At 39.4% G+C, this 24,089-nt stretch overlaps 1 protein-coding gene across 1 annotated transcript; it reads right to left on the reverse strand.

Moving 5' to 3' along the window:
- Positions 1-11,531: 11,531 nt before the first annotated feature.
- LOC124960455 (olfactory receptor 56A3-like) lies at positions 11,532-12,479 on the reverse strand. The gene has a single exon (XM_047519224.1). It carries the CDS (start codon positions 12,477-12,479, stop codon positions 11,532-11,534), a length of 948 nt encoding a protein of 315 aa, XP_047375180.1.
- Positions 12,480-24,089: the final 11,610 nt, after the last annotated feature.

Raw genomic sequence — 24,089 nt, forward strand, 5'->3', positions numbered from 1 at the left:
CTTTTCTCTAAAATGTCTATCAGCCTCAGTACAGCCCATAGCATCCAAATTTAAGAAATTGAGGGTGAATAAAGCAAGGTTAAGTCTGTTCTTGGGGAGGGCTAATGTCCGTATTTCCCCTTTTTTGTTTCATTAAGCAGACTTTTAATGTTTGATTAGCCCTTTCCTTGATAGCTTGTCCTTGTGGATTGTAGGACAATCCTGTAGAATGATAGATATTAAACTTTGAGCAAAACTGTTGAAAACAAGAAGTATATGCAGGCCCATTATCTGTTTTAACAGATTTTGACTTTCCCATTGTAGCAAAGGCTTGAAGGCAATGACTGATTACATCTTTTGTCTTTTCCCCTGTATGGGCGGTAGCAAATATATAGCCTGAGTAGGTATCTACAGTTACAGGTACAAATTTTAAAGTACCAAATTAAGGGATATGGGTGACATCCATCTGCCATAGATGATTTGGAAGGAGTCCTCTAGGATTCACTCCAAGATAAGGAACAGATAAATGAGGCACACAGGCGGGACATTGTTTGACTATATTTCTGGCTTGTTCTTTTGTAATGTTATATTTTATCTTGAGAGTAGTTGCACTGACATGAAAATCTTTATGGAAATTAATTGCTTCTTTTTTTTTTCTTTTTTTTCTTGTAAACAAATGGGATACATGTTGTTTCTCTGTTTGTACATGACGTAAAGGCATACCATTTGTGTAATCATAAATTTACATAGGGTAATGTTGTTTGATACATTCTGTTACTTTTTTCCCTTTCCCCCCACCCTACTCACCCCTCTTTTCCCTCTATACAGTCCTTCCTTCCACCATTCTTGCCCCCCTCCCTAACCCTAACTCTAACCCTAACACGAACCCCTACTACCCCCATTATGTGTCATCATCTACTTATTAGCGATATCATTTGTCCTTTGGTTTTTTAAGACTGGCTTATCTCACTTAGTATGATGTACTCCAGTTTCATCCATTTGCCTGCAAATGCCATAATTTTATCATTCTTTATGGCTGAGTAATATTCCATTGTATATATATACTAGAGTTTCTTTATCCATTTATCAATTGAAGGACATCTAGGTTGGTTCCACAATCTGGTTATTGTGAACTGAGCAGCTATGAACATTGATGTGGCTGTATCTCTGTAATATGCTGATTTTAAGTCCTTTGGGTATAGGCCAAGGAGTGGGATAGCTGGGTCAAATGGTGGTTCAATTCCAAGTTTTCTAAGGAGTCTCCACACTGCTTTCCAGAGTGGATGCACTAATTTGCAGCCCCACCAGTAATGCATAAGTGTACCTTATTCCCACATCCATGCCAACACCTGTTCTTGCTTGTATTCTTGATAATCGCCATTCTAATTGGGGTGAGATGGAATCTTAGGGTGGTTTTGATTTGCATTTCTCTTATTACCAGAGATGTTGAACATTTTTCCATATTTTGGTGATTGCTTGTAGATCTACTTCTGTGAAGTGTCTATTCATTTCCTTAGCCCATTTGTCAATTGGATTATTTGCATTCTTGGTGTAGGGTTTTTTGAGTTCTTTATAGATTCTGGAGATTAGCGTTCTATCTGAAGTATGATTGGCAAAGATTTTCTTCCACTCTGTAGGCTCTTTCTTCGCATTGCTGATACTTTCCTTTGCTGAGTGAAAGCTTTTTAGTTTGAATCTATCCCAGTTATTAATTCTTGCTTTTATTTCTTGTGCTATGGGAGTCCTATTGAGGAAGTCTGGTCCTAAGCCGACATGTTGAAGCTCTGGACCTACTTTTTCTTCTATAAGATGCAAGGTCTCTGGTCTGATTCTGAGGTCCTTAATCCATTTTGAGTTTAGTTTCATGCATGGTGAGAGATATGGGTTTAGTTTCATTCTGTTGCATATGGATTTCCAATTCTTCCAGCACCATTTGTTGAAGAGGCTATCTTTTCTCCATTGCATATTTTGAGCCCTTTGTCTAGTATGAGAAAATTGTATTTATTTGGGTTTGTGTCCGTGTCCTCTATCCTGCACCATTGATCCCCCTTTCTATTGTGGTACCAATATCATGCCGTTTTTGTTACTATTGCTTTGTAGTAGAGTTGAAGATCTGGTATTGCCATACCTCCTGCTTCACTCTTTCTGCCAAGGATTGCTTTAGCTATTCTGGGTTTTTTATTCTTCCAGCTGAATTTCATAATTGCTTGCTCTATTTCTGTCAGGTACATCATTGGGATTTTAATTGGAATTGCATTGAATCTGTATAGCACTTTTGGTAGTATGGCCATTTTGACAATATTAATTCTTCCTATCCAAGAACATGGGAGATCTTTCCATCTTCTAAGGTTTTCTTTAATTTCTTTCTTTAGTGTTCTGTAGTTCTCATTGTAGAGTTCTTTCACCTCTTTTGTGAGATTGATTCCCAAGTATTTTGTTTTTTTGAAGCTATTGTGAATGGGGTAGTTTTCCTAATTTCTCTTTCTGAAGATTCATGGCTTATGTATAAAAATGCCTTAGATTTATGGGCATTGATCTTATGTCCTGCTACTTTACTGAATTCACTTATGAGATCTAAAAGTTTCTGGTGGAGTTTCCTGGTTTCTCTAAGTATACAATCATATTATCAGCAAATAGGGATAGTTTGAGTTCTTCTTTTCCTATTCGTATCCCTGTAATTTCTTTGGTCTGTCTAATTGCTCTGGCTAGAGTTTAAGGACGATATTGAAAAGAAGTGGTAAAAGAGGGCATCCCTGCCTTGTTCCAGTTTTTAGGGGGAATGCTTTCAGTTTTTCACCATTTAGAATGATATTAGCCATGGGATTCGGTCTTTACAATGTTAAGGAATGTTCCCACTATCCCTATTTTTTCTAGTGTTTCGTGCATGAAGGGGTGCTGTATTTTATCAAATGCTTTTTCTGCATCTATTGAAATAATCATGTGATTCTTGACTTTAAGTCTGTTGATATGGTGTATTACATTTCTTGATTTCCTGATGTTTAACCAACCTTGCATCCCTGGGATGAAACCCACTTGATCATGTTGCACTATCTTTTTAATATGTTTTTGTATGCGATTAGCTAATTTTTTGTTTAGAATTTTTGCATCGATGTTCATTAAGGATATTGGTCTGAAATTTTCTTTCCTTGATGTGTCTCTGTCTGGCTTAGGTATCAGGGTAATATTGGCTTCATAGAGTGAGTTTGGGAGGGTTCCCTCCTCTTCTATTTTATGGAATACTTTGAGAACATTGGAATGAGCTCTTCTTTAAAGGTTTTGTAGAACTCGGCTGAGAACCCATCTGGTCCTGGACTTTTCTTTGTTGGTAGGCTTTAGATGACTTCTTCTATTTCATTACTTGAAATTGGTCTATTTAAATTGTGTATGTCCTCCTTGTTCAGTTTAGGCAATTCATATGTCTCTAGAAACCTGTTAATATCTTCAAAATTTTCTATTTTTTGGAGTATAGATTTTCAAAATAGCTTCTAATTATGTTTTGTATTTCAGACATGTCTGTTTTGATATTTCCTTGTTCATTCCGAATTTTAGTGATTTGGGTTTTCTCTCGTCTTCTCTTTGTTAGTGTGGCTAAAGTTTATCAATTTTGTTTATTTTTTCAAAGAACCAACTATTTATTTTGTCAACTTTTTGTATTGTTTCTTTTGTTTCAATTTTGTTGATTTCAGCTCTGAGTTTAATTATTTCCTGTCTTCTAGTACTTTTGGTGTTGGTCTGTTCTTCTTTTTCTAGGGCTTTGAGCTGTAGTGTTAGGTCGTTTATTTGTTAAGTTGTACTTCTTTTATTAAATGCGCTCCATGAAATAAATTTTCCTCTAAGTACTGCTTTCATAGTGTCCCAGAGATTTTGATATGATGTTTCTTCATTTTCATTGACTTCTAAGAATTTTTTAATTTCCTTCCTAATATCTTCTGTTATCCATTCATCATATAATAGCATATTGTTGAATCTCCAGGTGTTTGAGTAGTTTTTGTTTTTCACTCTTTCATTTATTTCTAACTTCAATCTATTAAGATCTGATAGAATACAAGGTAGTGTCTCTATCTTCTTTATTTGCTAACATTAGCTTTGTGGCATAATATATGGTCTATTTTAGAGAAGGATCCATGTGCTGCTGAGAAGAAAGTGTATTCACTCTTGGTTGGATGGTATATTCTATAAATGTCTGTTAAGTCTAAATTATTGATTGTGTTATTGAGATCTATGGTTTCTTTTTTCAATTTTTGTTTGGAAGATCTGTCCAGTGGTGAGAGAGGTGTGTTAAAATCACCTAGTATTATTGTGTTATGGTCTATTTGGTTTCTAAAATTGAGAAGGAATTGTTTGATATACATGGATGAGCTACTGTTTGGGGCATAGGTGTTTATGATTGTTATATGTTGCTGGTTTTTGCTTCCCTTAAGCAGTATGAAATGTCCTTCTTTATCCCTCCTGACTAACTTTGGCTTGAAGTCCACATTATCTGAAATGAGGATGGATACTCCAGCTTTTTTGCTGAGTCCATGTGCATGGTATATTTTTCCCTATCCTTTTACCATTTGTCTATGGATATCTCTTTCTATGAGGTGAGTCTCTTGCAGGCAACATATTGTAGGATCTTTCTTTTTAATCCAATCTGCCAGTCAATGTCTTTTGATGGATGAGTTCAGGTCATTACCATTCAGGGTTATTATTGAGATATGATTTGTATTCCTGGTCATTTGGTTCATATTTAAAATTTTATTTATTTATTTGTTTATTTATTTTTGACACAACTTGGTTCCTCCTTTATTTGACATTTCCTTTAGGATAATTTCACCCTTTGCTGATTTGCTTCTTTGTTTTTCATCTCTTCGTCATGGAATATTTTGCTGAGAATGTTCTGTAATGCTGGCTCTCTATTTGTAAATTCTTTTAACTTTTGTTTATCATGGAAGGATTTTATTTCATTGTCAAATCTGAAGGTAAGTTTTGCTGGGTATAAGATTCTTGGTTGGCATCCATTTTCCTTCAGAGTTTGAAAAATGTTGTTCCAGGCCCTTCTAGCTTTTAGGGTCTGGATTGAAAAATCTGCTGATATCCGTATTGGTTTCCCCCTGAATATAATTTGGTTCTTTTCTCTCACAGTCTTTACAATTCTGTCTTTATTTTGTATGTTAGGTATTTTCATTATAATGTGCCTTGGTGTGGGTCTGTTGTAATTTTGTGTATTTGGAGTCATATAAGCCTCTTGAACTTGATTTTCCATTTCATTCTTCAGATTTGGGAAATTTTCTGATATTATTTCATTGAATCGGTTGTTCATTCCTTTTTTTTGTTTCTGTAAGCCTTCCTCAGTCCCAATAATTCTCAAATTTGGTCTTTTCATGATATCCCATAGTTCTTGCAGATTCTGTTCATGATTTCTTACCATCTTCTCTGTTTATTCAACTTTGTTTTCGAGTTTAAATATTTTGTCTTCAATATCTGAAGTTCTGTCTTCCAGGTGTTCTATCCTATTGGTTATGCTTTCTATGGAGTTCTTAATTTGGTTTATTGTTTCCTTCATTTCAAGGATTTCTGTTTGTTTTTTTTTCAATATCTCTAACTCTTTATTGAAATGATCTTTTTCTTCCTGTATTTGCTCTTTTAACTGTCGATTGGTGTGATCATTCAATGCCTGCATTTGCTCTTTCATCTCATCGTTTGCTTCCCTGATCATTTTAATTATGTACATTGTGAACTCCCTTTCTGTCATTTCTTCTGTCATGCTGTCATTCGATTTTATTGATAGAACGTCTAGATTTGTTTGGGGCATTTTCTTCCCTTTTTTTCTCATATTGTTCAGGAATCAGTGGGTCATTAAGATATTGCAGATTTCCTCTATTGAGTTATAATGTCCCCAAAGATTGCTAGTATATCCATTCTTATCCTTCAGTAGCCTGAAGTCTTGGAGGAAGTTGGTATTGCGGAGCTCCATGAAGAAGCTGCCTCTCTAGGGTTGGTGACCCTCAGGTTGGGTATATTCCCTGCTAGTGGGCAGAGGTGCCTCCACTTGTTGACCAATGGTAACCCAACGGGGAACTAGGCTTTGGGCTGAGGCAAGGCCTGTTTGGATCTGTGTCTCTGGTTTTACCGTCCCTGTGGGAAAACCTCACCTGGCAGGGAAGACTCACCCAGTGGGGAGGTCTTGCTGGTCAGTTCCCCTCCTAGAGGTTCCCCTCAATGTACATCTGCTACCTGGGTTGGGCTGTCTTCCTCTGGAACGTTCCCAGTGGCCCGGACCTACCTCCTGGGCCTGGGAGCCTCACCCTTCGCAAATGAGTCTTGTTAGGCTGCCTGTCCTCAGAGAATCTGCCCACAGTCCTGGCCCTAGGCGTGTCTTTGTGCGGCTCTTCCAGCAAGAAGTCGCCTAGGTCCTGGGACCCTGCTCTGCACCTAATCGCCTGGCTATGCGGCCCCTCCTCTGAGCCGCCACCTGGAGCCCCGTACAATAGCTCCGAGACCCAGAGACCCGCCACACACCTCTTCCTCCCGACAGCCGCCCGGTGTTCCAACGCAGTCACTAGGAATCCAAGCAACTCACTTTGTGTCTCCTCCTCCCGCCAACCGCCCGTAGCCCTAGGCAGTCACTCCGAGTCCATGTGACCCACCCTGTTCCACCTCCTCCTCCTCGGGGTAGACCCCTGGGTGTTCAGGAGCAGTGGCTCCGAGACCAAGTGACCCACCGTGCTCCTCCTCCAGGCAGGGCCCCGGTGTTCAGGAGCGGTTGCTTTGAGTCCAATCAACTCACCACTCGCCTCCTCCTCTGGCAACCACCTGTGGCTCTGATGCAGTCACTCCTAGACCAAGCGACCCGCCATGCTTCTTCTCTTCCTCCGGGCAACCCCCCATTGTTCAGAAGCAATTTCTCTGAGTCCAAACAGCTCACCACTCAGCTCCTCCTCAGGCAGCCGCCCGGAGCCCCAGTGGTCGCCCCAAGTCCAAGCGCTGTGCTGAGCCGCCTCCTCTACGATGATCCCAGTTGTCCGTGTTCACCGCTCTAGCGGGGGGAGGGGCGTCTCGCCGAACAACTCTACTTCACAAAGATCCCTGCTTTCCGGGGCTACTGCCCCATCCGGGATGCCTCCCCAATGGGAGAGACTCACCCGGTGGCTTTGAGTTGGTCCCAAGTCTCTCACTATCTCCTCTTTTGAATCTTGTGTCCTGGAGCAACGTGAAATGCAGACGCCCTCTAGTCCACCATCTTGAAAAACCCCAATTAATTGCTTTTTGCACAATATTAAACACATGAGGATCTTGAGTAGCTGAGTCTGCAGTAGAATTTCCTTGAGCTAAAGGCCCAAGTAAGCCTGAATGTGCTCTGATATGGCCTATATATAAAGCTATTTTGTGAGCCCACAGAAGAGTTTGTACTCGATAAAAGCATTGTTTTAAGGTAGATTGAGGACTAATGGGTCCAGCAGTCTCAAGCAGTGGCAAAAGCTGGGCAATATAGAGACTGTCAGTATAAATATTTAGAGGTTCCTCAGGAAATGTTTGTAATGCAGTTATTATTGCTTCTAGTTCAGTTTTTTGAGCAGACTTATGAGAAGTAATAATAGTCTGTACTTTATCAGAAACTACTGTAGCTGTACCAGAGGAGGAGCCATCTGTAAAGATTGTTTTTGTTACTGGGATAGGTTGAGCCTTAACAACCTGAGGGAAAATAACAGGATGTCTCTTGAAGAAGTTGACAATAGGTGAACTTGGCAAGTGATTATCAAATGTGTCTATTGTAGAACAATAGACAATTGCCCAATCTTCATTATTGTTAACTAGTATTTCAATCTGTTTTGCCGTGTACAGGACAATAACTGTCTGAGGATGAACTCCAAAAATTTGAAGGACTGTCTTAAGTCCTAATGTAACTAGATTTGCTACCATCACAGGATATGGGGAAACAATATTCTGGGGGGACACTGGCAAATGGATCTATATCAGGGGTTCAGTTTGCCACAATAGACCTGTAGGAGTATATTCAGAATCTAAAACTATGAGGTTAAAATGCAAGGATAGATCAACTCTATCACTATGAGCATTTTCTAAAGCTTGTTCTACTAACTTTAAGGCTTTTTTACCCTCAGGAGTTAAATTTCTGGGGGATATAGGGTCTGAATCTCCTTGGAGAATATCAAACAGAGGCTTAAGTTGACCAGTGGTGATTCCCAAATTTGACCTTATCCAATTTATATCACCTAATAATTTTTGGAAATCATTTAGAGTCTTAAGCTTTTTTGTGGCTAATTGAATCTTTTGTGGCCTAACACAGGTATCTAATATTTGATGCCCTAGAACGGTAATAGGGCTGCAGGTTTGTATCTTTTTTGGGGCCACACGTAATCCCCATTTTTCTAGGGTTTCAATAATATTGTCAAATACTCCTAATAAAGTCTCCCATTTCTTATGAGCCAAAAGAATATCATCCATATAATGGAGACAATAAAGTTCTTTACAATTTTGTCTAATCTGTTATATAGCCTGGTCAACATATATTTGACACATAGTGGGACTATTTGCCATTCCCTGGGGAAGGACCACCCATTGGTATCTAGTATTAGGCCCTTCCTTATTTAAAGAAGGAACAGAAAAGGCAAATAGAGGGCTATCCTCGGGATGAACAGGAATGGAAATAAACAATCTTTTATGTCTATAGAGATGATATGATAATGTTTTGGAATAGCAGCTAATGAGGGGAGACCCAGTTGCACCGGGCCCATAATCTGCATACCGGAATTTATGGCTCTCAGATATTGATGTACAATATTTCACCCAGTGCCTTCCTTTTTTGGCACTGGGAACATAGACCTGGGGCATGTTGATTTGCCCCTTGTTGTACTCCAGTCTTAGGTGTTCCCCTGGGCTTTAATCCTATGGGTCCTTTGGGGCAGTCTTTTCTGAAATGCCCTTTTTGCCCACACTAAAGCATATTATTCCTCTAGCTCTTGACTGACCCTGATTTGGCCCATGAAGGGCAGCAGCTATTACTTGTCCTGTAATGACTGCATCATTGATATCCCTGCAGACCTTTATATTGGTACTTAAATCTATTTTTCCATGATCTTATAGCTTCTTTACACCATTTATTTGCTTGCTCATAAGCTAATTGTTTTATTAAAGGCATTGCTTGTTCTGAATCCCCAAATACTCTAGAAGCAGTTTGGATTAATCTATCAACAAAATCTGCAAATGGTTTGTTACTTCCCTGAATTACCTTAGACAAGTATCCCTGTAAATCTCCTGTTCCGTGAATTAATTTCTAGGCTTTAGCGGCAGCGGCAGCAATTTGTGCATACACCCCAGGATCGTAAGTAACCTGAAGTTGAATACCTTCATAGTTTCCTTCTCCTGTTAGCATTTCTACATTTCTTTGGGGAAAGCCTGTGGCAGCGTTGCAACATGCCATTTCTAATGAGGCTTCCTGCCATGCAGTTTTCCACACTAGGTACTGCCCCCCTGATAGTATAGCTTTACATAGCCTTTTTCAATCTTCCAGCACTAGATTTAGCCCTGCTACTGATTCCAACATACTAATTATAAATGGGGCCTGTGGACCGTACATAGGCACTGCGTCCTTAAAATTTTTTACTGTTTTGAAATCTAGAGGTTGGTGGAATCTTTGTCTATTTTGGTCCTCTAGCACAGGGAAAAATTGTGGGACTGCTGAGGTTTCCTTAATGGGGGTTTCCTCTCCCCAGGGTGAGGAACCTATCTGATTTATAGCATGTGCTAACTCCTCCCAAGGGTACTTTGGGGGATATAGGGGGCTGGCTGCCTTGGGGGGGAGCTGCTGCCTCCAGGAAGTGATTGGTGTTCCTTCCTGGCATTACTGATTGGGGCTACTGTGTCCCTGATGCTCTTTCTAATTCCTCCCTGGTAAGCCCCTCCTCCTCTTCTTCCTCTTTATGAGAAGTTACACTTAGTTGTTCCTTTGTCTCTTCCAGACACATATTTCCTTCTTCTACTAAAGTTTTTATTCTGCCTTTCTCAGATGTTAGACATTCCTTAATGAGCTGCCACATGGTAAAAGTACCTCTAGGTAACGGGGATTGCTTTTCTGCTTTGATAAGGTCCTCTTTATGATGTTCCCATTGTGGAATATTCAGGACTCCCTCTTCCAAAAACCAAGGAATAAACTTGACCAGTGTGGTTACATATGCTGTTACAGTAGATCATTTTATGGCAGTCCCATTAGCCTTAAGTACATCTTGTATGATTATTATCATTTGATTTTCTGACACTTGTGAACCCATTCTGGAGTTATGCGACCTCCTTTACTGGGGTAATATAGACGCTCGTTACTGAGATATGTGTTCCCCTTCACTAGGACTGTGGGGTCCCTTTCACTGGGACTGTGGGGTTTCTTCACAGGAACTGTGGGGTCCCTTCTCCGGGACTGTGTGACCTCCCCCTTATACATTCTGGCCAAAGATTTCCGGGACTTTATCCTACACTTTTCCTATAGCTTACTTTAAATTGCTTATTTTCCCCCTAGCTTACCTTAAGTTACTTACCTGGGAGGACAAAGAAGGAGAAAGAAGTTCCCTGTACTGGCCACCACTTGTTCCATCCAGCGGAACCGGCGTGGAGAAAGGAGACAACACCAATCTTTAGTTGACGAGATTTATTGCGTCCTCCCTGTTTTTCTGCCTCTTTTGTTCTTTCTCTATCTCCCTTCTCCTACTCTCTCCCTCTCTACTCCCCCAGGCTCCTAGCTTATGAGTCAATTATAGCAAACCTTTCTCTCACGCAGGAGAGCATGCAGAGGAATGTCAGTGTAACACTATATAAATCATGAGCTGTCCATGCGTGGCATGCTATTAGACAGCCAATCCTTGAGCTTGGCGTTAACATGTCATAAGTCTCCAAGGAACTAGTAAGCAAGCAGCCTTTTTGGGTACTTCCTTATTTTGGTAGCCAGTGCCCTTTGGCTCACTGCCAGGAACCATCTTGTCCAAGATGGCCCTCAACAAGGGACTTTGCTCGAAAAATGGGGGAGAGATAGAAAAAAGGCATTGGCTTGGTTGGAGGTAAGTGAAAGAGACTATGAATTCCAACCACTTTCAATGCTGACATTTAAATTACCATGGTCTTTTCACAATTGCATTATGCAGATGGCATAATAACAGTTATATTTAGAATACCAAGTCATAATCAAGGCCACTAATATCCACAGTTGTATTTTGAAAAATTTCAATGTTCAAAGATGTAACTTTAGAATTAACTGTGAGTTATTTTTCCACTATGGTATTCATTTATTGAGTTCTTACATTTTAGACAGAAATAGAATCATAAATATTGGGTAATAATTGAAAAGAAACAAAGATGTAAGAGTTATTATTTTTTTTTTTTTTGGCATGTGTGTGTTAGAAGAAGTTTTTGGGGTGTAAAGAGGGAGTCAGGAACTTATTTCAGAACTAGTACTTACTATTCTTTTTTTGAAATCTGACCTCCCAGTTATGGTTCTCAGCCCAAGTTCCCAAAACCTGATGAATCAGTCTTCCTATATGAGGAATGAAGAGAGACAGTTGCCTTTGTTACCACCCTTTCTTCAGTAATTTCTGGATTCCTTGCTTGATCTCCTGGGTCCTCACCCCATAAACAATGGGGTTCAGGGCTGCAGGGATGACATGGTGGAGGACATTGAGTAAGACTGGCACATCAGGGGAGACCTTCCTCTCAGCCACATGTGTGAGGACAAAGACCAGAAGGATGGTGCTGAAGAAGAGGATGAGGATGAAGTGGGAACCACAAGTGCTAAGGGCTTTGGCCATGGCACCCTCTGCCCTGAGCTTCAGCACAGCTCGCAGTATGAGGAAGTAAGAGAGAAAAATGAGGATAAGGTCAGATCCCAGCATAGTCCAGCCTGCAGCAAACTGGTAAAGGCGATTGAGGGTGACATCATCACAAGACAGCCTGGAGACAGACATGTTGGCACAGATGCAGTTCTCGATGACATTTCTCCTACAGTAATGGAGTCGTGCTGAGAGGATGGGGATGGGCCCACACATAAAGATGTTCCTGGCCACAATGAAAATGACAGCCTTGAGTACAAATTGGTCTGTGATGATGGAAGGGTATCTCAGTGGGTGGCAGATGGCTATATAGCGATCAAAGGCCATGACCATGAACGTACAGGACTCCATGGCTAGGAAGCTATTCATGATATACATCTGAAGGAAGCAGGCAGAGAAGCTGATGGGTCTGAGGTCAAACCAGAAGATGGCCAGGACCTTGGGGATGACAGTGAGGCAGAGCACCATGTCCAGCAGGGAGAGGAGGCTGAGCAGGTAGTACATGGGCTCATGCAGAGAGGCCTCCAGGCGGATGGTGATCAGAAGAATAGCATTGGCCCCCATGGCCAGGAGGAAGAGCAGGCTGAGGGGCAGGGACAGCCAGAGTTGCCAGCGGGGAGACCTGACAAAACAATTCAGAAGGAAGTCTGAAATTCCTGTGGGGTTGGTGTCGTTTTGGTGTGCTGCCATATTTTGTCACGTATTTTACAACTTTCTTTTAGTGATCTGTAAAATTAGGATAAAAAAAAATCAACTAATGACTCCACATGCCCGAAGACAGCAACTTTCTACACCTGGGCGCAACTTATGGCAGATTATCCAGGCCAACGGAATTATGTGTTTCTCCATGGTGCCACGCCATGTGGTTTATTCCTATCCCTTTGAACAGTGTGGAGAACTGAGATTATGTGATTTATTTACATGCTTGATTTGCTCCATTTATACTTTCAATAGAATTATTGGGTATTTCAGAAATTTCAAAGGAAAGAAAAAAACACTTAGTTAACACTTTGGAGACTGATGAGATTCTCAATTTGTATCTATAATTGTTTCCTGTGTTTTCTTTTATAGCAACATAAATGATCAAATGTTCAATTTAACTCTTATGGTATGCCTAGTAGAGTCTGACATAAAAGAAACTAGATAATGTCCCTAGTTCCCATGCCACTTACATTATGAGATTTTGTTTCATTTTTTTGCTTTAGAGATTTTTTTTGTTGTATACTAAGAATAAAGTTAGCTTCCATTTTTCTAAGATGTCTTTTTTAATTGGTAAAAATAGACCCTATCACATAATTGCCACCATCTACTTCTTACATAGATCTTCATATGTAATGAATGCCCAACTTTTGGAAGAAACAAGTTTCAAAGAGAACGAGCAATTCCACATAGCAGAGGCAGCAGTACATGTCATTGATCAAGATGAACAGTTGCATCTTTTAATTGCAATCATTCGCGGATGCTGGAGCCCACCTCTCCAGCCTCCTATCACTTCTTCATGCTCCTTTTCCATCTCTAATGTCAAGAACCATGTACATGTTTCTCACTGTCCAGACAGCAGTTCATATTGCAACTATTTTCTTTTGACTTAATCATTCCCCCTGGCATTCTGTCATGTAGTAGGGTCACAAATTGAATAAGAAACTCTCTTACTGTCCAGAAGTAAAACAATAACAATTCTGGGGGATGATGGGTAGTAATGAGAAAAAAGAATATGAGCAACAATAACAATATGCACAAATGAGCATGAGAAGGAAGGGGAGGGATGGCTAGCTGTCCCGGGGAATAGGCTGGAGAAGAGGAATTGTACCTAAATTGTTAAGGAGATCACAAAGAATGCTGCATCTTGGCAAAAGTACAAGTCAGGTCTTTCTGGGTTCTTCCAAATCTCACAGTCCATTGTGCCTAAGTCTGTTCACTGGGACAGAGTATCTACTGAAGTATTAGTTTGTGGATTTAGAAGTTCTTTTCCACTGAGTATTTAAAAACTGTCCTCGTTCTTTTTCATCAGGCTTGCCAACACAACTTAAAATTATATAGCTATTTTTGGAACCCTTATTATTTTTGGGAAATGTGTTCAAATATTCTAGGACTTTATCACATGGAATCATCAATATCTAGTGAAATATACCTTATTATCAAGAATTATTAAATTTGTATTTATAAATAAGGAGACTGAGATCTCAAGATCCAGGTTGGTAAGCACCCATGCTGTACTGTTCTAATCGCATTCCCACTTTATGCAGAAAGTTGGATACTACTAATTTCCAGAACTCCTTTAAACAAGGAATTCCATGAAAATATGCTTTCCCATTCATCTTATAAAAAAGGAAGCAGACTTCACCCATGATGCAACAATTCATTTATAAAATAGAATCTTGGGATATCCAAGATGGTGGACTAGATGGTGACTGCATCTCTCGCCGCTCCAGAACTCAGGATTCAAGAAGGGGAGGTATTGAGAGACTCGGAACAACATAGAGCCATGGGGTGAGTCTCTCACAACAAGTGAAGCTTGGCCCGGGCGATAGGCCTGGAAAGTGGGCAGCTTCTTGGAGGAGGACAAGGCAGTGAGAGTCTTTCCCAAGAAGCCCTGCTCCCTCCAGCATCAGGCGCAATCCACAGCCAGCTTCTAGGAGTAGGTCCGCCCAGTGAGAACTTTTCTGCACAGAGCCAACCCTAAGCCCTGAACCCAGTGGTGGGCCCCAGCACACAGGTGGCTTCTGGGACCAAGGCAGGAGAGGGAGAGACTTTCCACAAGCAGCCCGACTCCCTCAGGCAGGGGCAGGCCCTGTCTATACCAGTTTCTAGGAGCAGGCCAGCTCAGTGAGAGGATTTCCAAGGAGACTCAGCCCCCAGTCCTGGACCAGTAGTGGGCTAGGGGCAGCTTTCCTCGGAAGCACTGCATTATCAAGTTCCTCCAAGACCTCAGGCTACTGAAGGTTGGGAGGTGATATACTGGAAACCTACAGGGACACTATAAGGCAATAGAGGAAATCTGCAATATCTCAGAGTCCCACTGATATCTTACCAATATGAGAAACAAGAGAGGAAAATGTCCCAAACCAACCTAGATACTATATCAATAAAACCCAATGACAGCACAGCAGTAGAAATATCAGAAGGGAGTTCAGAATATACATAATAAAATAATCAGGAAGCAAATGAGGAGGTGAAAGAGCAAATACAGGCATTGATGGAAGAGATAAAAGAGCAAATGCAGGCAATAAATGATCGTACCAATCAACAGTTCAAAGGGCAAATATGGGAAGCAAAAGGTCATTTCAATAAAGAGTTAGAGATACTGAAAACAAACAAACAGAAATCCTTGAAATGAAGGAAACAATAAACCAAGTTAAAAACTTAATAGAAAGCATAACAAATATGATAGAACACCTGGAAGACAGACCCTCAGACATTGAAGACAAAATATTTAATCTTGAAAACAAAGTTGGCCAAACAGAGAAGATGGTAAGAAATCATGAACAGAATCTACAAGAATTATGGGATAACTTGAAAAGGCCAAATTGAAGAATTATTGGGATTGAGGAAGGCATAGAGAAATGAATCAAATGAATGAACACTGTAATCAATGAAATAATATCAGAAAATTTCCCAAATCTGAAGAATGAAATGGAAAACCAGGTACAAGAGGCTTATAGGACTCCAAATACACAAAATTACAACAGACCCACACCAAGGCACATTATAATGAAAATACCTAACATAAAAATAAAGACAGAATTTTAAAGGCTGCGAGAGAAAAGAATCAAATTACATTCTGGGGAAAACCAATAAGAATATCAGCAGATTTTTCAATCCATACCCTAAAAGCTAGAAGGGCCTGGAACAACATTTACCAAGCCCTGAAAGAATATGGATGCCAACCAAGAATCTTATACCCATCAAAATTTATTTTCAGATTTGACGATGAAATGAAATCTTTCCAGGATAAACAGAAGGTAAAAGAATTTACAAAAAGAAAGTTGGCATTACAGAACATTCTCAGCAAAATATTCCATGAGGAAGAGATGAAAAACAACGACTCAAATCAGGAAAGGGAGGAACTAGACTAAAGGAAAGCCAAATAAAGGTGAAACCAAATCATGTCAAAAAACAAAAATGAGTCAAATGACTGGGAATAAAAATCATATCACAATAATAACTCTGAATTTTAATGACCTGAACTCATCAATCAAAAGACATAGACTCTCAGATTGAATTAAAAGGAAAGATCCAACAATTTGTTGCCTGCAAGAGATTCATCTCATAGAAAGAGATACTCACAGACTAAAAGTAAAAGGATGGGAAAAACATACCATGCACATGGACACAGCAAAAAAGCTGGAGTATCCATCCTCATTTCAGATAATGTGGATGACAAACCAAAACTAGTCAGAAGGGATAAAGAAGGACATTACATACTGCTTAAGGGAAGCATAAATCGGCAAGACGTATCAATCATAAATATCTATGCTCCGAACTTTGGCTCATCTATGCACATCAAAGAAATCCTTCTCAATTCTGAAATCAAACAGACCACAACACAATAATAGTAGGTGATTTTAACACACCTCTCTCACCACTGGATAGATCTTCCAAACAAAAATTGAAAAAAGAAACCATAGATCTCAATAACACAATCAACAATTCAGACTTAACCGACATATATAGAATATACCATCCAACAAAGAACGAATACACTTTCTTCTCAGCAGCACATGGATCCTTCTCTAAAATAGACTATATTTTATTCCACAAAGATACTGTTAGCAAATACAAGAAGACAGAGATACTACCTTGTATTCTATCAGATCATAATGGATTGAAATTAGAAATAAATGACAGAATAAAAAACAGAAACTTCTCCAATACCTGGAGATCAAATAATACACTACTCTATGATGAATGGATAAAAAAGACATTAGGAGGGAAATTAAAAAATTCATAGAAGTAAATGAGAACAAAGACACATCATATCAAAATCTCTGGGAAACTATGAAACAGTAATTAGAGGAAAATTTATTTCATGGAGTGCAAACAATAAAAGAAGAAAAAAAAAATCAACAAAGAAATGATATAACCCTACAGCTCAAAGCCCTAGAAAAAGAAGAGCAGACAAACACCAAAGGTAGTAGAAGATAGGAAATAGTTAAAATCAGAGCTGAAACCAACGAAATTGAAACAAAAGAAATAATCAAAAAAATTAACAAAATAAAGAGTTGGTTCTTTGAAAAAGTAAACAAAATTGATAAAACCTTAGCCACACTAACAAAGTGAAAGAGAGAAAACTCAAATTACTAAAATTCGGAATGAATATCTCTACAGACATGATTGAAATACAAAACATAATTAGAAGGTATTTTGAAAATCTATACTCGAACAAAACAGAAATCCTTGAAGACATCAAGAAGTTTCTAGGGACATATGAATTACCTAAACTGAACCAGGAGTACATACACAACTTAAATAAATCAATTTCAAGCAATGAAATACAAGAGGTCATCAAAAGCCTACCAACAAAGAAAAGTCCGGGACCAGATGGGTTCTCAACTGAGTTCTACAAAATCTTTAAAGAAGAGCTCATTCCAATACTCCTCAAAGTATTTCATGAAATAGAAGAGGAGGGAACCCTCCCAAATTCATTCTATGGAGCCAATATCACTCTGATATATCGATATATCACCAGACAGAGACATATCGAGGAAAGAATATTTCAGACCAATATCCTTAAAACATTGACGCAAAAATTCTCAACAAAATTTTAGCAAATTGCATACAAACATATATTAAAAAAATAGTGCACCATGATCAAGTGGTTTTTATCCCAGGGATGCAAGTTTGGTTCAACATCCGGAAATCAATAAATCTCATTTACCGTATGAACAGAATTAAAGTTAAGAATCACATGATTATTTCAGAAAATGCAGAAAAAGCACTCAATCAAATACAGCATCCCTTCATGCTCAAAACAGTAGAAAAAATAGGGATAGTGGGAATATTTATTAACATTGTAAAGGCCATCTATGCTAAGCCTATGCTAAGCCCATGGCCAATATCATTCTAAATGGCGAAAAACTGAAAGCATTCCCACTAAAAACTGGAACAAGGCAGGGATGCCCTCTTTCACCACTTCTATTCAACATTGTCCTTGAGACTCTAGCCACAGCAATTAGACAAACCAAAGAAATTAAAGGGATACGAATTAGAAAAGAAGAACTCAAACTATCCCTGTTCGCTGATGACATGATTATGTATTTAGAGTAACCTGGAAATTCCACCAGAAAACTTTTAGAACTCATAAGTGAATTCTTCAGTAAAGTAGCAGGTTACAAGATCAATGCTCATAATTCCAATGCATTTTTATACATAAGTGATGAATCTCAGAAAGAGAGTTAGGAAAATTACCCCATTCACAATAGCTTCGAAAAAAATAAAATACTTGGGAATCAATCCAACAGAAGAGGTGAAAGACCGCTACAATGAGAACTACAGAATACTAAAGAAATAAATTAAAGAAAATCTTAGAAGATGGAAAGATCTCCCATGTTCTTGGATAGGCAGAATTAATATTGTCAAAATGGCCATACTACCAAAAGTGCTATACAGATTCAATGCAATTCCAATTAAAATCCCAAAGAGGTACCTAACAGTAATAGAGCAAGCAATAATGAAACTCATCTAGAAGAATAAGAAACCCAAAATATCTAAAGCAATCCTTAGCAGAAAGAGCGAAGCAGGGAGTATCACAATACCAGATATTCAACTCGACTACAAAGCAATAGTAACAAGAACGACATGGTATTGCCAGCAAAATAGGTAGATCAATGGTACAGAATAGAGGACATGGACACAAACCTAAATAAATACAATTTTCTATACTAGACTAAGGGGCCAAAAATATGCAATGGAGAAGAGTTAGCCTCTTCAACAAATGGTGCTGGGAAAACTGGAAATCCATATGCAAGAGAATGAAATTAAACCCCTATCTCTCACCCTGCACAAAAATCAACTCAAAATGGATCAAGGAACTTGGAATCAGACCAGAGACCCTGCCTCTTATAGAAGGTAAAGCAGGTCCAAATCTTCAACATGTTGGCTTAGGATAAGACTTCCTTAACAGGACTCCCATAGCACAAGAAATAAAAGCAAGAATCAACAAGTAGGATAGATTCAAACTAAAAAGCTTTCTCTCAGCAAAGGAAACTATCAGCAATGCAAAGAGAGAGCCTACAGAGTGGGAGAAAATCTTTGCCACTCACACTTCAGATAGAGCACTAATTTCCAGAATCTATAAAGAACTTGAAAAACTCTACACCAAGAATACAAATAACCCAATCAACCAATGGGCTAAGGAAATGAACAGACAATTCACTGAAGGGGATCTACAAGCAATCAACAGATATATGAAAAAAATATTCAATATCCCTAATAGTAAGAGAAGTGCAAATCAAAACTACCCTAAGATTCCATCTCACCCCAATTAGAATGGCAATTATCAAGAACACAAACAACAATAGGTGTTGGACAGGATGTGGGGAAAAAGGTACTCTCATACATTGCTGGTGGGGTTGCAAATTAGTGCAGCCACTCTGGAAAGCAGTATGGCGATTGCTCAGAAAGCTTGGAATGGAACCACCATTTGACCAAGCTATCCCACTCCTTGGCCTATACCCAAAGGACTTAGGATCAGCATACTACAGAGATATAGCCACATCAATGTTCATTGCTGCTCATTTCACCATAGCCAGATTGTGGAACCAACCTAGATGTCCTTCAATTGATGGATGGATAAAGAAACTGTTTCATATATATACAATGGAATATTCCTCCACCATGAAGAATGATAAAATTATGGCATTTGCAGGCAAATGGATGAAACTGGAGAATATCATGCTAAGTGAGATAAGCCAATCTCAAAAAACCAAGGGACTAATGATCTTGCTGATAAGCAGTTAATGACACATAATGGGGGGTGGGAGGGGTTATTGTTAATGTTAGGGTTAGGTTTAGGGTTAGGGTTAGGCAGGGGGACAAGAATGGAGGAAGGAAGGACTGTATAGAGGAAAAAGAGGGGTGCAAAGTATGGCGGAGAAGGGAAAAAATAACAGAATGAATAAAATATTACCCTAGGTAAATTTATGATTACACAAATGGTATGCCTTTACTCCATGTACAGAGAAACAACATGTATCCCATTTGTTTACAATAAAAAAATGAATCCTTTAGAGAAGGAATAGGTTGGGTGGATTCTTGGTGACAAGGAAGTTGTAATTATACTGTGAACTTAAAAATAAATCTCTTTATTCAAGAGATTCAAATAGTACATTTTTACAGTTATGTATTTCCTTTCCCCAAATGCTGTTCCAGGTCTGTGAGCTGACTCCTCTCAGCTTCTCCTCATCCTGGAGACTCTTAGTCACATTGGCTGCTCTCACTGGAGGGAGGGTGGACATTCCTTCCTAGGCTTCTCCATTTCACCTCTGCTTCCCCAAGTAAGTCTGCCAGCCATGGCCTTCCTCCTGATACATAGAAGGAATTTAGACCATCTCCCAACTCTTTTTCTCTTGCTAATAATAGAGAATATTAGAAATGTCTTTGGAAAATCCAAATTAAATTTTAACATATTGCTTCGTTTGTGACTCATGATGCTCTGAAGTCGGTTGGGTAAGTTGACTATATTAGTAATTTGTCTTTCACTGGGTAAGTTGGGAGTCAGTGGTATTATGTGTCTTTTCAATGGTTTAAGTGATAGGATACAAATGTGGAAGAAATAGAAGTGCAAGTAATTTCTTCAGATTCAAATCTAGTGAAAATATGAAGACTCCTGTTTCCTGTGTCACCAGTGGTCTAGTAGTGCTTGTTATTTGACATCTTGTTTTATATGTTTTTAGATTTTTCTATGCCTCCCAATTCTAGGGATGGTTTTTAGGTATCTGGACTCTCAGTAGCAACACTGACACCTGCTTCCACTGTTCAAATTAGCCATATTCCCAGTGCCTGGGAATGATCCCAGGGCCTCATACGTGCTTAGACAAGCATTCTTCAACGGAGCTATATCTCCATCCTGTTCCCACCGATCAAAGGGTCCAATTTCCTCTTTAGTCCACCTTTTTTTATTGGTTCTTTTATTGATTTCCTAGGTTTAACCTCTAAGTGCAAACCCTAAGTGTTCAATAAAAATTACAAAACATATTTTCATAGCTGCATTCTCTGATTTCATTTTCTACTTTATAACTACATACCTACACCCCCATCTCATTTTATCTTCTTTTGCAGTTCTGCACTGTACTTGATGGCGTGACCCATCGAGAGTGAGAGATACTAGAACTGAAGAATGTCCTTAAGATTATAAGCCATAGAACATACTTCTGGTCTGGAGTTGAGGGGTAAAGAACCTTCTCTGTGCCCTGGGCACTATGTTCCCCAAATCCTGTCCATAGTTTGCTCTTGAAATATATTCACTTGTTACTTTGAAGAATAAACCAATAGAACTTGCTAAGCCCAGGATTTTTCACAATTGACCCAGTCCTTATGAACTTTGCTTATATTCCTAACATGTACACTTCAGGTTGTATAATTTCAAATACCCTCAGAACACTATATTCATCATGCAAATTTGTCACATATTCTTTGCTCATCCTCTAATATTATTATCATCTGCAGAATTTCTATATTTGCCTCTTCTGAATCACAGCCTGAAAAAAACACTATTACCTGCAAACTTCTCTTCTCCAGGCATCAGGAAGTATTCCTGAAAATATTGAAAAATTGCCTGGTTATGATCAGAAAGGATCTGGAAATGGCTATCGGAGAGTAAAGTGAAATGGAAGGACTGGTTTTTCAGCCATGAATATCTGTGGAGAAGCCTAGGGGAAGAAATGTGACATATGCTTTTTTTTCATCTCTTAACTACTTTTAGCACTAGCATGGAGTTTCTGAGGACAACATTTTCTAATTCCATTCTTTCTCTTTGTCTGAACATTTCTGCATGTTCTTCACTCATAAACCATCTAAGAAGCACTGAATAACTTACTCAGACTTAGGAACAAAGCTTCTGAGAAAGTACTTGTGCTTTTGTGTCCCCTCCTCTTTTAGTCTTGGTTGGCAATGGAAGCTTGCCAGTGCAGCACTGGAGCTGAGGACCAAGATCTTGTGTTCTCTGTTTCCAGCCAGAGACAGGATGAGGAAGCTGGGGAAGTGGAAAGTCTAAAATCAAAGCAAGGTCCTCAAAGCTCAAGCATTTCCCCAGGCTGCGTGGGATCCCCATAGCTTGGCACCAGGGAAGCCTCGTTTGGAGAGGTTCAGAGGTTGTTAGAGATTATCCAGTTTTATAAAACTCAGGCATGTAAGACATCTCAACAGATGTAGTTGGAGCTACTATTGAGTGCATGTGGTGACAGGTAGCTCCTTGCTTTTCTGGCATAATTTCCCTTTTTTGGCAGCAGTAGCTTTCACCAATGACTGGATTGTGCTGAAATCTGTTGAACTACTACTTTCTTAAGCCAACGACCCTCAGTTGTGGTCTCTGACCCTGCCTCTGAAGTTACATAGACTAAATTTAATTTCTTCCCTATGATCCAGGATAATTAAAGGCAGATCCTTTGTCTTACGACTCCTAAATTTCTATATTCATAACTGAAACCTCCAAATTTGTTTAACTGAGTTCCAGATGATCTTCCCAGTTCTTCTACCTTCTATTAATCTCTAGTGGACAAACTTCAGCTTCCCTATATTTATGGTGCCCCAAAGTGCCCAGAGGAGGACAAAGGAGTGAAGATCCCCGAGCACAGACCCTCACTTGTGCCTCCTAACCTGAGGTGGAGGTGGTCTGTATTTCTCCCTTTTGAGACTATTCCAGCAGTACTGACTCAGGAAAGAGAAGCACAGACTGAGACAGGTCTTCTGTGTTCTGGTTAAACTTGGTGCAGCCACCCCTCAGCATCCTGTGCCAAGATTGACTTCAGAAGGGATGCAGCACGGGGTCAGGTTCACAGGCACTGGAGCTCTGGTTGGTTCCAGAGGTTTCTGCAGACAGTTATACTTCTAGAGGCTCGGGGACCCTACCCTCTGTGGACTTCTCAATTCTCCTTCCCCCTGGGCCCAAAGGGCTTCCTAGGACAAGCAGGCAGATGGAAAAAGAAAGTGTTTTTCTTTCTTTCTGAATTCTCCCCTGGTATTCCACCCTATGTCGACTGTGTGCAGCAGTTGGCCTCCTGGGTACAGATCTTACATACTTATCCATATGTGTTCGTGCACATTCAGCCCCTTCTGTGGATTCCGTGAACTCATTCACAAGTTCTGTGGGAGTCTCACAAATGCTCATTGGATAGGTACTGCCTACCCCAGTGAGTGAATCCAAGTTAACTCACCATGGCATTTATCATAAAATTTTAATGATAAAAATGCAAGAGAAATTTTTGTGTATGCTGGAAGTTATTTAATAGAAATGTTTTAATTTTATGAAGTCGAATCCTATTTTTTATCAAATGCAATGACAATCTACTCTTGATCCCGTCAGCTTACTTTTCATCTCTGGAAGTTCACCTTGATTCTTTGAATGTCTTCTACAACTCTACTTAATTTTTTTTTAATATAGGGGACTCAAAATATTAATAGTTTATAAATTCTTATTTTCTAATTCTAAAACCATTGCTAATTTTGATTGATTAATTCCCTTCCTTACCCTATTTTTGGTTTTATTTTCTGCTTATATTCATATTTAGAAAATTTTTACTGGACATCATACATTTTGGATTTTGCTTTGTTAGATGCTGTATTTTACATATTTCAAGTTTTAAAATATTCTTATGCTTTCCTGTGAATGCAGGCAAGTTACTTGGAAAGAATTTAACCCTTTTGGACTTTGTTAGGAGGGACCAGAACAAATTTTGTTCTAAGACTTGTTTTGATTCACAACTGAGGAAACAGTCCTTTGAGAATTCTGTTCCAAGCCCCATGAATTATAATTTTTTTCTTTTCTGACTGATGGAAGAGGTATTTTCTCAGGCTGTATGGGAGAGCTGGATTTTGCTTTCCTAGTCCTTAGGGTATCCTCGTTTCTCCCCCTACCTCCTGTAAGCTTCCTCACATGCTTTCACTTATCACTTGAGGAACCTCTGCACATGTTCAACATTCGGTGTACACCTTTTTCTTCTCCAGAACTCTGCCCTATGAGTGTAGCTTTATTAGTCTTTATGTGCTTCCAACTAGAACTCTCCAATTCAGGGACTCCACTGCATGCCACCCAGGGTCCATCCCTCCTCCTTCACTGTATCCTGGGAACTCCGTCAAGGCAGG

This window comes from Sciurus carolinensis, chromosome 11 (genome assembly GCF_902686445.1).
Source record: "Sciurus carolinensis chromosome 11, mSciCar1.2, whole genome shotgun sequence".
NCBI lineage: Eukaryota > Metazoa > Chordata > Mammalia > Rodentia > Sciuridae > Sciurus > Sciurus carolinensis.